The 18,249-nt window shown below is 45.9% G+C and overlaps 1 protein-coding gene across 1 annotated transcript in view; it reads left to right on the plus strand.

Moving 5' to 3' along the window:
- Window positions 1-359: 359 nt before the first annotated feature.
- The window catches only part of NWD2 (NACHT and WD repeat domain containing 2), a 204,411-nt gene continuing 186,521 nt past the window's right edge, over window positions 360-18,249 (plus strand). The window contains exon 1 of the mRNA XM_065907053.1: window positions 360-1,229. Coding sequence (XP_065763125.1) covers window positions 1,079-1,229 — 151 coding nt within the window. The 5' untranslated portion in view covers window positions 360-1,078. The remainder of the gene's footprint in view (window positions 1,230-18,249) is intronic.

Here is an 18,249-nt window from a genome sequence, read left to right on the forward strand (position 1 = left end):
TTCCGGCGGGTCCCGGAGCCTCCGCGCTGGCGGAATGGCCCGGGAATGCGCCGGGCGGGGGCAGGAAGGACCCCCCTGGAGCCTTAGAGACCTCGGGAGGACTCCCCGCGGAGATCAGCTCGGGGAAGGGTTCCGTGACCACGCGGCGAGGAGCACGTGAGCAGCGCTGCTTCGCTATAAGAACCCCCGCTCTGCTGCGCGAGGGGAGCGAGCCGAGCGGCAGGACGCGGCCACCTGCGCCAAGAAAAAGGGCGACGGCGTACTCCCTGCAGGACGCCCCAGACGGTCCCGAGTTTTGGTGCTTAGGACCCTGGGGGTCCGCGCTCCGCGGTGCGTCTAACTTTGAGGCGGAATTCCCAGCACTTAGGCAAAAACGCGCAGACGCCAGCACGCGTGCGTTTTTGAAGATGCTCAGAGCTTGTTTGACCTCTAGTAGAGTTACAGGAGGAGTCGCAGAAACCCCGAGCTAATTTCTCGTCCTCCACTGAGCAGGCAGCTAGGAGCGCGCGGGCTCGCCTTCAGAGAAGCCCGGGAGATCCCGAGCGGCCCGAGACCCCGGCGCCCCAGCCGCCCTTTAATTAAGTCGCGGGGTGTCCCTGCGCCCCGCTGGAGGCAGCTGGCGGTAAACTCCAGACGCCTTTTGTAGATAAAGTTTGGTCCGCTCTACTCGCCTCTGCTCCATCCCGGCCGCGCCGTCCGCCCCCTCCTCCCGCAGCGGGCGCGGGCGGGGAGATGGCCGCGGGCTCGGCGGCCGGCGCGGGCGCTTCCCGGCGCAAAGGGGCGCCGCGCGCGTAGCCGCCGCCACGCTGACCTCCAGCTGCCGCCTGCTACTGCGCTAAGCCGGGGCCGCGAGCGAAGGCGAGCGCCCAGAGGGGCCGGAGGCGGCGGCGGGAGGAGCCGGCGGGTCCATATGGCCTCTCTCCGCCGGCCGGTGGTGTGCGCCACGGAGCTCTCCCGCGGCCCCTCGGGTTCGGAGCGGCTCTGAGCGGCGCCGCCTGCGGGAATCGACCCAGCCGTTCCGCGGAGCCGCGGGCAGGAACCGGAGAGCAGGAGTCGGCATCCGTTCCTCCCTAAGGCGATGTGGCCGGCCGGCGCGGGCACCAAGCTGCCCTGTCCGCGGGACTCCGCGCTCCGGCGGGCGGCTTTCTCCGGGAACCTCACCGCCCTGCCTTCTCACCTCGTGCCCGCCGGCCGCAGCGTCCGGGTCTTCATCAGCGCCAACCCCGAAGGTGAGTGCCTCGCTTGCTCCCGTCCGTCTGCGCGGCGGGGGCCGAGAAAGTGCCAGCGCACAGGCGGCCGCCCCGGGTGTCCCCGCGCACCGTTTCTCTCCAGCGTGCCGAGGCTGCCCTGAGCGCGTGGGAATCTCGTTTGAATCACTTTTCTCCTTCCCTCGCTCATTTCTTCTGCCTGCAGACTTTGCCTAGGGCGTCCATTTCTCGCCCCCTGCATTATTTCTGCCGGTCGGTCTAGGAAATATCGGAGAAATTAACAGGCGCTTCTGGAAGCTTCAGCCTGCCACCCCACCCCCGCCTCGGTTTTCTTTCCTTCAGCGGTTTCTTCTCCGAGGTTATGAACGCAGATAGCAGATTTTTCTCGGCCCGCGGCAGATCCCTGAATGGGGGCTTCCTCCTTAGCCAGTTTCAGGCCGAGGCGAAGTGGGAGCGTGGGTTCTCTGAGCCTCGCCTCCCGCCCTTGGTCTTGAGGGTCGGAGGAGACCCTTGCGAACCCAAGATCTGCGGAGATCTTGGGGAAATGTGCCGCGCGGTCCCGAAGCAGGCTGGCGCTCAGCCCGGCGCTGGCTTCGAGGTGGAGCGTTCGGGATGAGCTCATCTCTACGGCTGGGTCTTGGGCTGCCTCGTCCCGGTCTAGAACTTGGCCTTCTCAGTCGTGTTCCTGCTAAGGGCTGGACACCTGGCGGCTATTAAATGAAAACTTGTTGATTTATTGCATTCACGAATCAGAGCCACTGAGCCCTGCGTAGCTTCTCGCTCATGCTCATCTCTGCCTTTCTGTTCTCAGTCCTAAATGTTAACTTTTAATCTCAGTAAGTGAAGAAAAGGTAGGATGCATTTGACTTGGGCCGGATAAAACTGTAACTTGCTCTTTTCTAGAAAAATAAATGTTTGACCCTAAGGTGAGATTGTAGAAGACTTACATAGACGTTTGATATCGGAAACTTACTTTTGCTGCACTCTTTCAAGCCTTGGGTCTGACAAGTAAAGAGGGGGGGAAAAAAAGTTATTCAGTCATTGGATAGAATCATTTGTGAAAGCCCAAGGCTCTGGTTGCTTGTGAAAAGCACTCAGAAGACCAATAAAATATAGCTTTCAAAAAAGTTGTTTCAAAAAACACTAGCAGCAATTTCGGATGAAGTCCGAATTATGGCAAGAGGATTGGGAAAAGAATCATATAGAGAACCCACAGTGATGAGTATTAGAAAGGCCCTTTTCAGAGAAGGCGTGAATGGTCGTTTATCAGCTAACAACTGAGTTTCACAGAACTCAATAATTAAGGAGGCTTCAGGGAAGCTGCAGTACATTGTTTAAAATTCCTGTCATTTGAAATATGTCTGAAAGGATTTTTTACTTAAATCTGGAAAAAGAAAACTGTGGAGCAGTGCAACCTGTTGAAGGACCTAAGAAAATCTGCAACTTAAGTGTTTCGGTGTTGTTTTAAAAAATATGGCTAAAACCGTTTTTAAAGTTTTTGAGAAAATTTCGTTTTCCTGAGCTAAAAAAAAAAAAAAAAAAACCACTCATGAGACAAGTTCCAATGTGCTGATGCAAAACCAAGTAAGTAGCATTTTTCTTTAAACAAGTTTTTAAAGTACAATGAAACTCTGTTAATGTCATCAATAGTTTACCTTTCTTTAAATTTGTAAAAACAATTCTAGGATAAACATCAATGATAGTGAACTTTTATCAAGTAAGATTAATACCGAATTAATATTCGGGATTAATGCTATTTTTCTTAAGCCTGTACACGTGATTCTGTTAATTCTGCAGTTTTTTTGCAGTAGAAGCTTTAGTGTGTGTTAATCGTAGGACAGCAAACATGAGGGAGGGGTGGATCTTGCCTACTGGTCACTGAGCTGGGCAACTAGCAGATTTATTTTAAAAGACCAGAAATATGAATCTTACCCTGAGAAACTGCAATAGGGGCAGGACTTCAAGTTTTATCCCAAAAGGAGAGCCCAGGGTATATTAAATAGAAAAGATGGAGATGGGTATTTTTTTTTTTTAGAGCCTGAACATGAGGCTTTGCAATCTCCATAAATGCTCTGTCCAAGACAGCTCTTTACTGCAAGATCTTTATGGATATGACTCAGGAAGCAAATGGTTGTGTTTTGGTGTGATCCAATATTAGATTGCTGGCCAATACTCAAGAGCCTCTCCACTGTCAAATTAAGACAGAGAATATTATCTCATGCTTTCCTTTACCAGCAGAAATCCAATTTATGCTCTAAATAAAAGCGTCTCTGTGAGCTCACAGCAGTACTTTTAAGAATCCAGCAAGGGTCTCCCTTTGATTGCTTTACAAGGCTTGTATGGAATTTCCCTATCAGTACTTAAAATAATACATGTCTTTAGAACGCAGATTGGCTCATTCAGTTTTTGCTGCCAAATACCATCAAAGGATGGCGGACCAGAGGGTGTTCTTCCTATTTTACAGATGAGAAAACAGAGGCACCGGGTTAAACTAGTTGCCTGAATTCACGTAGCAGAATGAAATAAGCCGGAGCCTGCAGGGTACTCTTTGGCCCAGCCTAGATTCGTGTCCAATTTCTATAAATATGTACACCCACATGGACAAGAAAATCAGCTGGCTGTAGTCAGTAATTTTGGTCTTCCTCTTGAAGCCTGACGGCCACAAGAAGCTGAGTAGCAGGAAGGGACCATGGTTGCCCTGACCCACTGTACCCCCGTGAAAAGGTAGCTTTACAAGCATTCAAGGAAATTTCAAGATTTTTGGAACTCTAATGGACATATTCCTGTTCAGAAGTATATCTACATCTGACTTGTCCTCGCCGTGTGATAGACATTGGATAAGAACCAGCGTGAGGGAGGCTGTAACTGTCCCCAGTTCTCCTACATGGATGGGTTTTGGATCTCATCTACTCCCACCTCCCACCAATGTAGCTGTCCCATCTGTGGCATCTTTATTAATCCTTGGAATTTTTCTAGTCATTTAGTCACTGTCTCTCTGCCAGAATGGCACTTATACCTGCTTGGAACAGTGTTTCTAAAACACATAAAAATTCTCCAGTGTGATTATTCTGGATTGAATGGTCCACGAATATGTGGAGGAGAGGAGCCTTCACAGTTCTCTCCCTATGATTGAAATTTGAGAGGCCTGTTAAATAATACTCCTCTTCTCTGCTTCAGGTCTTACCCAAGGCTCCTTTTCATACAAGGACATTAATCTCATATTGGGGACCCCACTTTCATGATCTCAGCTAAACCTGATTACCTCCCAAAGGCTTCACTTCCAGATATCAAATTGGGGGTCAGGGCTTCACCATATGAACTGGGGGAGGGACAGGAACAAACATTCAAGTCATACCACTTTGCCCCTGATCCCTCAAATTCATGTCCTCTTTGCACACGAAATACATTAACCCATCCCAAAGCTGCAAACAGTAGCATTAACTCTAAAGCCCAAAGTGTCATCTAAATGATTCGTGGCTGAGACTCTAGATAGGATTCACCCTGAAACAAAATTCCCCTCCAGCTGTGAGGCTGTTAGATGAGTTATGTGCTTCCAAATATACGATGAGGTGCCAGGTGTCGGATATAGTTTCTCATTCCAGAAGGGAGAAACTAGAGCAGTAGGAAAGAAGGGATGAAGGGTTCCATGCAAGTCCCAAACCAGCAAGGCAAATACCATTAGGTCTTGCGGCTCTAGAATAATCCTTTTGGGATTGATGCTTTGCCTTCTGGACCCTCTGGAGTGTTTGTCTCGCCTCTTACGTCTTTGCAGGGAAGGAGTCACCCACCAAAGGCCCAGGAGGCCCTGCCCACAAGGCTTTAGGCAGAGGCCACCTCTCCTACTGAGCTCCAGGTGATGCCATCCCTCAGGTTTGAAACCAGGGAAGCGGCCCTGATGCTCTCTGAATCTTTGGGGTCATTCTTCCTGTGTCTTGAAGAATAATGCATGTTCACAGGCAGCAGCCCTGTGGTCCAGTCCTGTAGGTCTGACAGCCTTCCTTTCTGTCATCCTGTCTCCACCAGTTCACACTGGCCATGCTTCTGCTTGGGGAGGGGTCCGGGGTTCACACCCATTCTTATTTCTTTACCAAATGGTTGTGTGACCACACCCTTATTGTTCTTTTCAGAGCATACCTCCACATATTTTTGCAATATGGATAGGCTGAGAGCTTTGAAGATCATCAAGTTCTGATTCCCTTTTACTTAACAAAATTACTTCCTCAGTTCATCTTTCATTCTCATTTTACTGTAAACAAACCAAGGTACTCCTGCAAAACTTTCTTAAAAATCTCTTTAGCTAACTATCCCTTTCATTGGTTCTTTCTGTCTTCCACAAAACACTAGACTACTGTTCCGCCAAGTTCTTTGCTACTTTGTAACAATCACTTTTCCCCCGTTGTCCAAAACATGTTCCTCATTTCTTGTCTGGAGTCATCAGAAGGCCTTTGTCATCGGTAGTCTGCTGATGATTATTTATGTGTTCTCTGAATAGCTGTCACTCCAACTCTCCTTTTTCTGAACTCTTACCAGAGTCCCCTTTATCAGTCCCTCATGCATTCTTGGCTTTTTCTAGTGCACACCTCAGAAGTCTTCCAGCCTCTACCCTGTTCCAGAGTTGCTTCTCCAGTCTTAGATATTTGTTACAGCAGCTCACCACTTGCTGGTACCAACGCTCTCAATTTCCTAGGGTTGCCATAACAAATGACCACAGAATGGGCTTTAAATAACACAAATCTCTGGTCTTGTGGTTCTGAAGCCTGGAGCCTGAAATCAAGCTGCTAGCAGGGCTGTGCTCCCACGGAAGGCTCTGGGGAAGAACCTTTCTCTGTCTCTTTCTGCTTTCCTGCGGATCCTTGATGTCCCTTGGCTTGCGGCTTCCTCTCTCCAGCGTCTGCCTCGTCCTCATGGTAGAAAGAGCAGGCTTTTATGTCTCTTCTAAGGCTAAGAATCCCATCTTATTACTTCATCTAATTATTTCCCAAAGGCTTCACCCCAAAATATCATCACATTGGGGGTTAGGACTTGAACATGTGAACTTTGGGGGACACAGCCCTTCAGTCAGTAATAAGTAAAATGTAAAGCTGAAGAAAAACCAAAATACTGCCTTTGTTACTAATAAATGCTGAAGCAGGCCAGTACTCCTTATCTGTGATCCTTTGGGGCAGATGTGATTTCGCAGTTTCACATTTTTTAGATTTGGGGCAGAAATGGTACATATGCTGTTTGTTACTAATGTCCTATAACCAGATATGAGTGTGTTTATAAGAGAACATGACTAAGTGCTATACGGTAGAACTTTCTGCATTGCTGAGGGTCTTTATCTGTATTATCCTATGTAAGAGTGCTAGTTACATATGGCTATTGAGCTTTTGAAACTTGGCTAGTATGAATAAGAATCTGAATTTTTCATGTCATTTCATAGTAACTGACTTAAATTTGAATAGACTCGTGTGACTCTTGGCTACTATATTGGAACCAAAGCTCTAAGTGGGGTAATAAGGACTATAAGTGGCTTCATATTCGGTAAGGTTGGGTTTTGCCACCAGGAGTCAGGTCACTTCAGGTTTTGCTGCCAAATGAATTAAGGAAAAATTTGGTTTCAATTCTTGGATTTTGTCATTTCAAATAAGGGCTATGGATCTTTATTGGGAAATATAGCTTTTAACTTCAGGCAAGTGGGCTTCCCAGTACTGAGCCTCAGAACTGTACAGAATAAGTCACTACCGTAATGGACAAAGACCAGACTCTCCCCTCCCCCACCGTGGACAGAGCTGACCCCCAAAATGTATGACATGAAGGAGCTGAGAATGACAGCTTTACTTACAAGAGAGAAAGAAGGGACTGGGTTATTTGTGCCCAAATTTTCCTTCCAAATGCAGCCATCAGATAAAGACACTCCTCCCTGAGGGATAAATGCCAGTCCTATTCAGGGCTACTAGTGGATCCCTCTGAATGTCAAGAGACATCTGGAGTGGAGACAAAGCTATCTCTAATGCCTTTTTTTGTTCACCCCCCTGCCCCCCGCCACGGATATGTGCACCGGTCATTTTTGAAGGTTTTGCACAGTGTTAATGATCAGATCCTGAGCCCATTCCCACCTAGTTTTCTACTTGACTTGTCTTTGCATCTTTGACTCTCTTCTCCAATTCTTTTTTAAAAATAATTTTATTTATTTATTTTTGGCTCTGCTGGGTCTTCAGTGCTGCACGGGCTTTTCGCTCCCTGGGGTGAGTAGGGACTAATCTCTAGTTGTGATGCGCGGGCCTCTTGTGGCGGTGGCATCTCTTGTTGCAGAGCATGGGCTCTAGGGTGTTCGGGCTTCAGCACCTGGGCTCATTAATTGTGTATTTCAGTAGTTCTGGTGCATGGGCTTAGCTGCTCCAGGGCACATGGCAGCTTCCAGGACCAGGGATCAAACCCATGTCTCTGCATCAGCAGGTGGATTCTTCCCTGCAGAGCCCTCTTCCCCATTCCTTTGGAATCTTACGTGGGAAACCTTATTCTCCAGTTGGCAGAAGCCACAATAACAAGAGATGTTTTCCCTACAGTTGCTGCAACCAGTGGCCATAGACCTTAACTTGTGCTCTCAGACAAGAGGCAGGACGATACGCAGCAAGAAAACCCCAAGAAACATGAATGTTATTTACCATTGTTCTTCTTTCCTTTCCTACAATGCTAATTTCCAAGCTCCCTAATTTTTGTCATTGTTTTATGAGTTATTGGAAAAAATACAGTTGGCAAAACAAGAAGTGTGTGTGTGTGTATATATATACACACACACACGCTTTTGATAGGCTGAAACATCTTTCAAAAATAAGAGTCTTAAATGAGAATATTGCAAACTGCTATTTTACAATAAATGCATACAGGATGTTTATAATAAATGAGTTCTAAATTTTTAATAGTTGAATCTTCCAGTCCTTCAGCAAACATTTTTCAGGCAGGAGAGAATTCAGGTGGCTGAGTGGCAAAGAATCCACCTGCCAAGTAGGAGATGGGGTTCAATCCCTGGGCTGGGAAGATCCTTTGGAGGTGGAAATGGCAACCCACTCCAGTATCCTTGCCTCGGAATTCCCATGGACAGAGGAGCCTGGCGGGCTGTAGTCCATGGGGGTCACAAAAGTTGGACATGACTTAGGACTAAACAACAATAATAGACTTGAGAGCCAGACTACCTGGGATTTACTCTTCCTCGATCCACCATTTAATGAAGTGATATCTTAAGCAAGTTGTCTAACTTCTTTGTTCTCAGCTTCATTATCTCTGAAAGAAAACACTGCCTCGGAGACTTGCTGAGTAGCTGAAGTAAGCTAATAGATGTAGAGCACCTAGAATAGTGCTGGACACTTGTTAAGCATTATTTGCTATTATTCTCTTTAAGTTTCCACTGCGATCCAGATGCCGTGTGGATATGGAGGTGCCGAGAGGAACACGGTATCTCCTGCCCTTAAGGAATGCCATCTGCCAAGGCATCGGTCAGAACTCAGCAGTAAAAACGAAGGCCATTCCAGATATGTTCAGGAACTAGATGTTTGCCCCCAAACATTGTAAGGGTCAGAGAAGTGCAAGTCAGGGCCACTTTGGGCATTTAGGTCACATGGCCAGAGCTGCCACCCGGAGGACCGGAGAACGTAGAAGCCACCGCCAGCCTGCACCGCTGGGGACTGGGTAGCTGAGTGGTTACTACAAGTCCCTTATCTGCTGAACCTGCGTGTCAGCCACCGCAGCTGGTGACGGAAGAGCCTCTCGGCTCCCCCGCTCTCCAGATGCATCACACCTGTGTCCCCCCGGCCGAGCGGGATCACGTGTGGACCCTGGCAGCAGCTGTGACGGGAACCTCGAGGCATCCAGCCGCTGTGCCCCGAGGGAGAGGGTGAAAGGCGTGGTAGTGGATCCTTAACCCCAAGAAACAGTATCTGGCAGGAGGCAGGCAGATGCACTCGTTTGCTTCCACAGCCAGGAGGTGTTCACAGAGCACCCACTCCCTATGGGTGCTGTTCTGGTGCTAAGAATACCAACAGGAACGAAACAGGCCAGGTCTCTGCTGTCACAGAATTTACGTGAATGATAAAAATACATGTGATGAGCACGGAGCTAAAATCTGAGCAGAGCAGTGAAAAGACAGCAAGGAGTAAGCCAGCTTGCGGCTCAGGAGTGATGAGGGTTTGGGAGGGCTCCCCAGAGGAAGGAGTAGAGCCAGGATGTGGAGACTTCTACAGGATAATTGAAACTGAGGCAAAGAGGTGGTGAGATCTCTACAGGGAATAAAGAGGGATAATCTTGCTTATTCCACAAAGAGCTTTTCTCCTTTTGAATAAGAGTGGAACTGATGTATTGAGGTGATGGTATTGTTTGTCCTTTGAAACTGGCTCATTTAGAATGACATTTAATGGAAAGTGTGGCTTGGGCCATATAGGTACTCTGTATACAAATAGATCATGACTTTATGATTTAATAGGACCTCCTTGATGGCTCAGACAGTGAAGAATCCGCCTGCAATGCAGGAGACCCAGGTTCCATCCCTGGGTCGGGAAGATTCTCTGTAGAAGGGAATGGCAATCCACTCCAACATTGGGCCATATAGGTACTTTGTATACAAATAGATTATGACTTTATGGTTTAACACATCATCTGTGCATGCTGTGTGCATGCTCAGCCACTTCAGTCTTATCTGACTTTTTGCGACCCTGTGGACTGTAGCCTGCCAGGCTCCTCTGTCTGTGGGATTATCCAGGTAAGAATTTTGGAATGGGTTGCCATGCCCTCCTCCAGGAGGTCTTCCCAAATCAGGGATCAAACCAGAGTCTCCTGCATTGCAGGTGGATTCTTTACCCCTGAGCCACCTGTGAAGCTCAATAAATCATCTACTGATTTTTTAAAACTCTTGTAACACCATAGCAATGACGTTAATTACCATTTTAAAGATTGTCTGTGAGTTCATATTTTGTTTCAGTTGTCTATTGCTGTGTATCAGCTGGGGGCTTCCCAGGTAGCCCTAGTGGTAAAGAACCTGCCTACCCTCAGTGCAGAAGACATAAGAGACGTGGGTTTGAGCCCTTGGTCCAGAAGATCCTCTGGAGGGTGGCACAGCAGCCCCCTCTAGTATCCTTGCTTGGAGAATCCCATGGACAGAGGAGCCTGACAGGTTGTGGTCCATAGGATCACACAGTCGGATACGACTGAAGCGACTTAGCATGCACGCCTGTGTATCAGCTTGCCCCAAAACTCAGTGACTTAAACCAACGACTTACCATTTCTCACTCCTGCACCTGGCTCCTCTGTGCTCCTCTGTGAGGACTTGCTTACTCCAGCTTTTTCTCAAGATTTGGATTCATTGTAGGGATTGCTTTCCCAGAGGAAGTGGAAGCTGCCAGGCCTCTTTAGGCCTGGGCTCGGAAGTCCCAGAACGTCTCTTTCCCTGCATCCCATCTGCGTGAGTCATTAAGGTAAGACCAGAGTCAAAGGGATCTTAAAAAAATTCTTAGGAAGTAGATTCTATCTCACCATGTAGGGAGAGACGTGTGCACGCAGGCAGGAGAGGTTTTCATGATGGCCAACTATAAAAGTTGCTGAAACCCCAGGTTATATCTTTGATATAACTGTGTTAAATGACATAATACATGAAAATGTAGTGAATTCATAACCTGACACATAGCAAATGCTCAACAAGCATTGCTAATAATAATAGTTGTTGTGACGATGATGATTTGTTGAGGCTTGACAGTGAGTCTGTAAATTCCACCTTTCTAAAACCTTGCAGACTCTGAAATGAGGGAAAAAAAGACCAGAGGCTATGCAGAGAGGAGATAAATTATCACCACTGCTGGTGATAAAGATAACGCAGAGCATTTTTGTACTTTTAACACTAAATACCAGAATTAGACAGTCTTCCATCCCAACACTGGTGTGGGGGGGGAAACGGAGGGGGAGGGTCTGCTTCCTAGCACCCGGAGCCTGGAGCATACCCCCACTCTCTGAGGACAAACAGGTCCATTCCCCAAGGAGAGGGGTGAGCAGGTGGGTTAAGCTTGCCTGCTTTATTCTTCCTGCATTTTCCAGTCAAATAAGTCACCTTTTAACTTCCCACCTGAGCTCTGGGGAGGGTAAGTGAGACAGAAAAGAGAGGCCAGGGGCCTTCCACTCCATGAGAAACTTCCAGTTAGGGGAGGAAGGGCTTCTTGCCTAACACAGATACTCACTTATTTCCGCTTTAACATTCGTACGTGGTGGAAGCCTTCCGTTAACAGAATCATTTAAATTAGATTCCTAGTTTGGCGTAGCCCAGATTACATCCCTGTGAAATATCTTAATAGAAGAGGAGACAGTGAGCAATAGGGTGTTACGTATCTTAAACGTAAAAGCAGCAGCTACATGCAAATATGCACATCAGAATGCTTTCATGGGGTAAGTGTTTAGCGAGGCTTTGGAAGAAGTCACTTTATCTGTCTAGAAATAATTTGCTTTAAATCACTAAGTTTTGGGGTACATTGATGTGCCACAATAGACAACTGAAAAGAAAAAGTGCAAACTTACAAACAGCCTTGAAAATAGCTAATGATGGAATTCCTACAGAGTAGCAGGAATTCAGCTATAAAGTAATTGGGTTTGACAAAGTATGCTGACAGGTCTTTTCAACTCAAATTCTTTTAAGTCTTTTTGTTAATGGTCATATGGTTTAAATAAAAGTAAATCTTGTAGTAGATGGCTCACAAAGATCCTAGGTGTTGAGTTACGTGCAATCTAAAAGTGTGGTGATATTAATTTAAAGATAGCTATCACTTCTTCAAAGATTTAGCTTATATCATCATTCTGCTGCGATTAAACAGAATTCATTCTACAAATTAAAATATGTTGGCTATTATATAATTAGGAAAAGGGTTTGTATAATACTGAAATAAAGATTGCTGGGAGAAATATCAATAACCTCAGATATGCAGATGACACCACCCTTATGGCAGAAAGTGAAGAAGAACTAAAGAGCCTCTTGATGAAAGTGAAAGAGAATGAAAAAGTTGGCTTAAAGCTCAGCATTCAGAAAACTAAGATCATGGCATCCGGTCCCTTCACTTCATGGCAAATAGATGGGGAAACAGTGGAAACAGTGTCAGACTTTATTTTTCTGGGCTCCAAAATCACTGCCGATGGTGACTGCAGCCATGAAATTAAAAGACGCTTACTGCTTGGAAGGAAAGTTATGAACAACCTAGACAGCATATTAAAAAGCAGAAACATTACTTTGCCAACAAAGGTCTGTCTAGTCAAGGCTATGGTTTCTCCAGTAGTCGTGTATGGGTGTGAGAGTTGGACTATAAAGAAAGCTGAGCACCGAAGAATTGATGCCTTTGGACTGTGGTGTTGGAGAAGATTCTTGAGAGTCCCTTGGACCACAAGGAGATCCAACCAGTCCATCCTAAAGGAAATGGAAGGACTGTTGTTGAAGTTGAAACTCCAACAGTTTGGCCACCTGACGTGAAGAACTGGCTCATTTGAAAAGACTGATGCTGGGAAAGATTGAAGGTGACGACAGAGGATGAGATGGTTGGCATCACTGATGGAATGAACTTGAGTAAACTCCAGGAGTTGGTGATGGACAGGGAGGCCTGGTGTGCTGCAGTCCATGGGGTTGCAAAGAGTCAAACACAACTGAGCTACTGAATTGAATACTGAGTTAATGAAAGAATAAAAAAAAATGCAGCTGTGTATGTAATTCAAAGGAAATAATACCCACTTCCAAGGAAATACTTCCTTGAAATCTCATTTTCATTCTAGAGTATTTTAAAGTCTTTGACATGGGTACACTTGAAACAGCAAAGCCCAGATGTCAGGTGTCTTATTCCAAGAGTGATTACAGAGTCTAACTCAGAAATGAAATCACAAAATTGAAAGGGTGTCCTTCATAATGTTTAATCTGACCCATTATGTATCGTGGCACTCAGAGAGTTTCTTGTCATTGAGTATATTTCCTTCAGATTTTTTTCTGAGCATCAGCTGAAATACTCATTGGCTAGGCATTGCATAGACCAGGCTCCTAAGTGGTTGGTGTGCAGTTACCAAGGAAGTAAGAGGTCCATGCTGCTCCCTGTATTCTTTAGACTCATCCATCTAAGAGGCAGGACCAACACAACTGTCAGAAATACGAGCACTGTGAGGGGGATGTTTGCGTGCAAAGGTCAGTTGGAATAATTGGAATCAAACTGTCATATCTGATATCCCGGTCAAGCATGAGCTGGTCAAATTTAGTTAAAAGGGAAAAGCCAGGATGTATCTAATCTAAGAAAGAGACCTCTGAACTGGATTGGAGGGGCCAGCGGGGAAACTAGTCCAGTTGCACGTGATAAGAACGCTGAAGAGAAATGAAAATTAAAAGTTCCCTTTTAAGCCCAGGGTCACTCTGTTCAGAAGCCCAAATAATGTATATAGAGTATCAATTATGAGAACAATAAAAAGGAACATGTAGGAGAAATGTAGAAAGATCCAGAGGCTCCCACCTCTGAGAAGCTACCACCTGTAAGTATGTATCTGCAAACTCAAGGGGGATGAGAGCTTTTGTAAAATAGCAATTTGATAATTTAATGAAATTACTCTGAACTAGGCATCTTATAAAGTGTGAGGCTGTGAGATTCTTGTCACATGGGTCTCCCAGTTTTTTGGCATACCTCCCCTTCACAAGTGGAAAATGGACTTCTCTCTTTGAATCTGGGTGCTGTTTTTGACCAATAGGGTACAGAAGAAAATGGCACTGTGCCAATTTCTGAGTCCAGGCTCTTAGAAACCGGCCCCTTTATTTTCTGTCTCTTGAAGCACCAGTTCTTTAGACCCCAGTCACCCTCGGAGGCTTCCCAAGTTGTTCAAGTAGTAAAGAATCTGCCTGCCAATCCAGAAGATGCAGGAGACACAGGTTCCATCCCTGGATTGGGAGGATCCCCTAGAGAAGGAAATGGCAACCCACTCCAGTATTCTTACTTGGAAAATCCCACAGATGGAAGAGTCTGGCAGGCTGCAGTCCATGGGGTCACAAAAAGTTGGACAAGACTGAGCGACTGAGCTATCACAGACTTCCTTGGAGCGATCCCTTAAGCAAGTGAGTGGTAGCACCATCTTGTGGGCGAGGAGGAGGAGCTGTCTTGGAAGGAGGTCTCCACCCCCTCCACCCCCACTCCCTCCTCCCTCCGGTACCTACAGAGTCTGCCCAGGGGATGGATGCTGTATGGAGCAGAGACCGTCTCCCAACCAAAACCTGCCCAAATTGCAGATTCAAAAGAAAAATGATTCTTTTAAGCCAGATTTTTATTTGTTATACAGTAATCGACAAGTGAAAATGGTAAAATGAAACAAACCCACTGTAGTGTGGACCAGCTAAGGTGAGAGTTTGTGGCGTAGATCTGGATTTGTATCTAGAGATTTGTTAAAATGTTGGGTAAGGCATCTGATTTCCTCACGTTTCATTGCCCCTCAAGCTTCTGAGAGTTGAGCATAAGAAAAACCACCTTCCAAGGTGAGCTGGAGAAATAAATGAAATACTATACATAAGCGTCTAAAACAATGCCTGGAAGGTAGCGAGGACTTAAGCATCCTGAATCAGAATTTGCTAAAAGTCCTAGGCAATACAGAAAAGTTGTTTTAGGTTATAAGCAAATGAGAATTACTTGAATAGCTGCTGCTTTGTAAATTGTGGTATGAAATGGGTCCTTATTCCCGAGTTACGCCACCTATATAATCATATATGCTTTAACCATAGGGAACTATATTAAAGCAGTGTGTTTTTAAAATGTTGATATAACACATAAATATGAATTCAGTCCAGTTTATGAGGTATTAGGTTAATAAGTTACATCTTTAAATAATAGAGCATCCGCACCGTGTAACTCAGTTTTTAAAAATCATCTGGCAAAAATAATCCCTTGAAACTACAGGTATAAAGCAGATTTCAATAAAATGACATTCAGAGAGAATAAAAAGTTAGCACTTTCTCCTTATAATGTCAGATGTGCTAAAATCTTCTACTAAAAATTATCATTTCTTTCACACATAAAGGAGCCCTTTAATGTTGCTTTAAATCTCCATGAAGGTTCAGAGATCATTTTTTAACTTCTGTTAATCTTTTAGATCTAGATGCACAGTTTGCTTGCCACAGATGTTCCAAAGAGCATGAAGTGCCCACATTTATGTGGGAAGGACCACTCTTGATAAAAATGAGCAGCTGTCTTTATCTAAGGAAAAATTTCAATACAGATCTCATATATGATTGAAACCTGTCTCATTCGAAGTGGTTACTCCAGACTTTGCCTAAGCTGGTCATTCTTGTGTGCTTGTGATGGTTATTGTAAGCCTACACAATATTTATATTCCTGTCCATGTTTGGGATAGAGGAAAGTAGAGAGGAGGCATGACGAGAAGGGGGAGATGGCGCTCTTGAGTGAATCAACACATGATTCCAGCCAGAGTTGGATGGATGATAGCTTGAATCTGGAAAGGGTTGCTTCATCTGTTCGTTGATTCTGCTCTACAAATCTGAGAGTAGAATGGAACAGGGAGAGAAGGCCCTGGCATCTAAGAATTTTGAAACAGAAACAGGTTTTATTTTTTAACTTTGTGTTTGGTGCTGCTCTGAAAGGGCTGGATGCTGGGGCAGTCTGGCCCCTCTGGGGCAGGAGAGCCAGGATGCTGAGCGGCAGCAGGACAGAGCGGGGCCAGGAGCCTTCCTTACGCGGCGTCCTGCACGTGGTTATCTCAGGAGGAGGGACTGAGAACATTGGCCAAATGCCTTCCTTCTTCTACTGAGATTTCAAAAAAAATATTTGAAACTCATTCTTTGGATCCGGTACTTATTTTATAATCTTTTCTTTTTGTTGTTCATTACCTTTTTCCTTTTGGAAACTTACAATCTGTTTCACTGTGTCAAAAAGAAAAAAAAGAAGGGTTTTACTTTTGCTGATATTATGAATAGGATTAAAGCAGACTCGCGCCCTGCAGGCAGTTTCAGTGGGCGTATAAGCAGGAAAGGGGTCCCTGTTTACACTCGGCTGACCCCAAAATGCGAGTGTAAATTGCCTGTCTGCCGTAGCTGCGCCTGGGGGGAGGGCAGTGCAGGTTTCTAGGACCCAGGCTTCATTGGGTACCGCAGCATCCAGGAATCGCAACACTGGCATCTTGGATTCAGTCCTGCCCAGGGTTCCCCAGCTGTCCGACCTGAGGCAGGCTCAAATGTCAGCCTTTCTGTCAGAACAGAAAACACCCAAATTGTATATCTTATGGAGCCCTGAGGATTCAATTCTTACATCGTATACACTCAGTGGTCCCTACATAGAAAGAAAGCATTCTTTTCTTAAAACTCTTCCAAATACAATACACGAGTCTGAAGCTGATTCTAAGTCACTATTAAGTTTCAGTAAAATAACTAAAATTTAGTACTCACATGGAGTAGGTGCTCAAGAATTCAGTCTCATCTTAAATGAAAGTGGAGAGGAGGTCGGGGCCAGTTACCCCTGGACCTGGCCTTCTCAGGCACTCCTGCAGCACCAGCTCTGCCAGGCCAGCTCTAGTTCCCAGAACCCATCCCCGGGCATTCCAGTCTGTCATCTCCCACTCCTGCCCCCAGTGGGGTTAACCGTCTCTCTGTCAACATACCCAGATTCCTCTTACCTGTATGGCTCACCAGCTCCTCTGGGTGAGGCCAGCTAGATCCCCGCAGGAATGGTTGTAGAGACCCAGCCTTTGAGACCCCATTCTCCAGGGCAGGGCTTCCGTTAAGCCACATTCCCTGAGTGCAGCTCCTCATTTTTTGCTGTAACCATCCAGGGGAGAGGAAAATTGGTAGAAAAGGGTATCTTCCCCCACAGGAAAGCAGGGACTGAAGGAAGATGAGGTGAGATGGGATTTCTGCCATGAAGCCAGACAATGGCAGTGCAGTTTTAAATTCCCATGCAATGCTCATAAAAACAATGAGAAATCAAATAGCGCTGAGGTAATGGTCTAGCTGCTTTATGACTTTGGGGACCAGTTAGCAACTTTGCCACTTTTTGCTTTTTACAGCAAGTTTCATTTTGTGTTCCATTTAAGTCGTGCACAGCCAGGCTTGTGTAACAGCCATTTAGAAGTTGGAGAGATTTGAGTTTTTCTGCTAGAGAAATTTCTGGTCTTCTAAAGTGAAAGACGAGCATGAAAAAGTTAGCTTAAAGCTCAACATTCAGAAAACTAAGATCTTGGCATCTGGTCCCATCACTTCATGGCAAATAGATGGGGAAACAGTGGAAACAGTGTCAGACTTTATTTTTTTGGACTCCAAAATCACTGCAGATGGTGACTGCAGCCATGAAATTAAAAGACACTTACTCCTTGGAAGGAAAGTTATGACCAACTAGACAGCATATTAAAAAGCAGAGACATTACTTTGCCAACAAAGGTCCATCTAGTCAGGGCTATGGTTTTTCCAGTGGTCATGTATGGATGTGAGAGTTGGACTGTGAAGAAATCTGATCACAGAAGAATTGATGCTTTTGAACTGTGGTGTTGGCGAAGACTCTTGAGAGTCCCTTGGACTGCAAGGAGATCCAACCAGTCCATCCTAAAGGAGATCAGTCCTGGGTGTTCATTGGAAGAACTGACGCTGAAGCTGAAACTCCAATACTTTGGCCACCTGATGCGAAGGGTTGACTCATTGGAAAAGACCCTGATGCTGGGAGGGATTGGGGGCAGGAGGAGAAGGGGACGACAGAGGATGAGATGGCTGGATGGCATCACCGACTCGATGGACATGAGTTTGAGTAAACTCCGGGAGTTGGTGATGGACAGGGAGGCCTGGCGTGCTGCGGTTCATGGGGTCACAGAGTCGGACACAAGTGAGCGACTGAACTGAGTAGCCTTGTGTGTGCACGTAGTATAACATTTCTATCCTAGAAGTGACATGAGGTGGTAAGGGAACATGAAATGGACTGAAACATCTTGGCTTCTATGTGGGGTTTGGACAGTGCCTCTGTGACCTTGGGCAGTTCTCTCTGGAACTCTTTTCCTCATCTGTAGAATGAGGTGGATGAAAAACAGG

Source organism: Muntiacus reevesi, chromosome 16 (genome assembly GCF_963930625.1).
Source record: "Muntiacus reevesi chromosome 16, mMunRee1.1, whole genome shotgun sequence".
In the NCBI taxonomy this organism is placed as follows: Eukaryota; Metazoa; Chordata; class Mammalia; order Artiodactyla; family Cervidae; genus Muntiacus; species Muntiacus reevesi.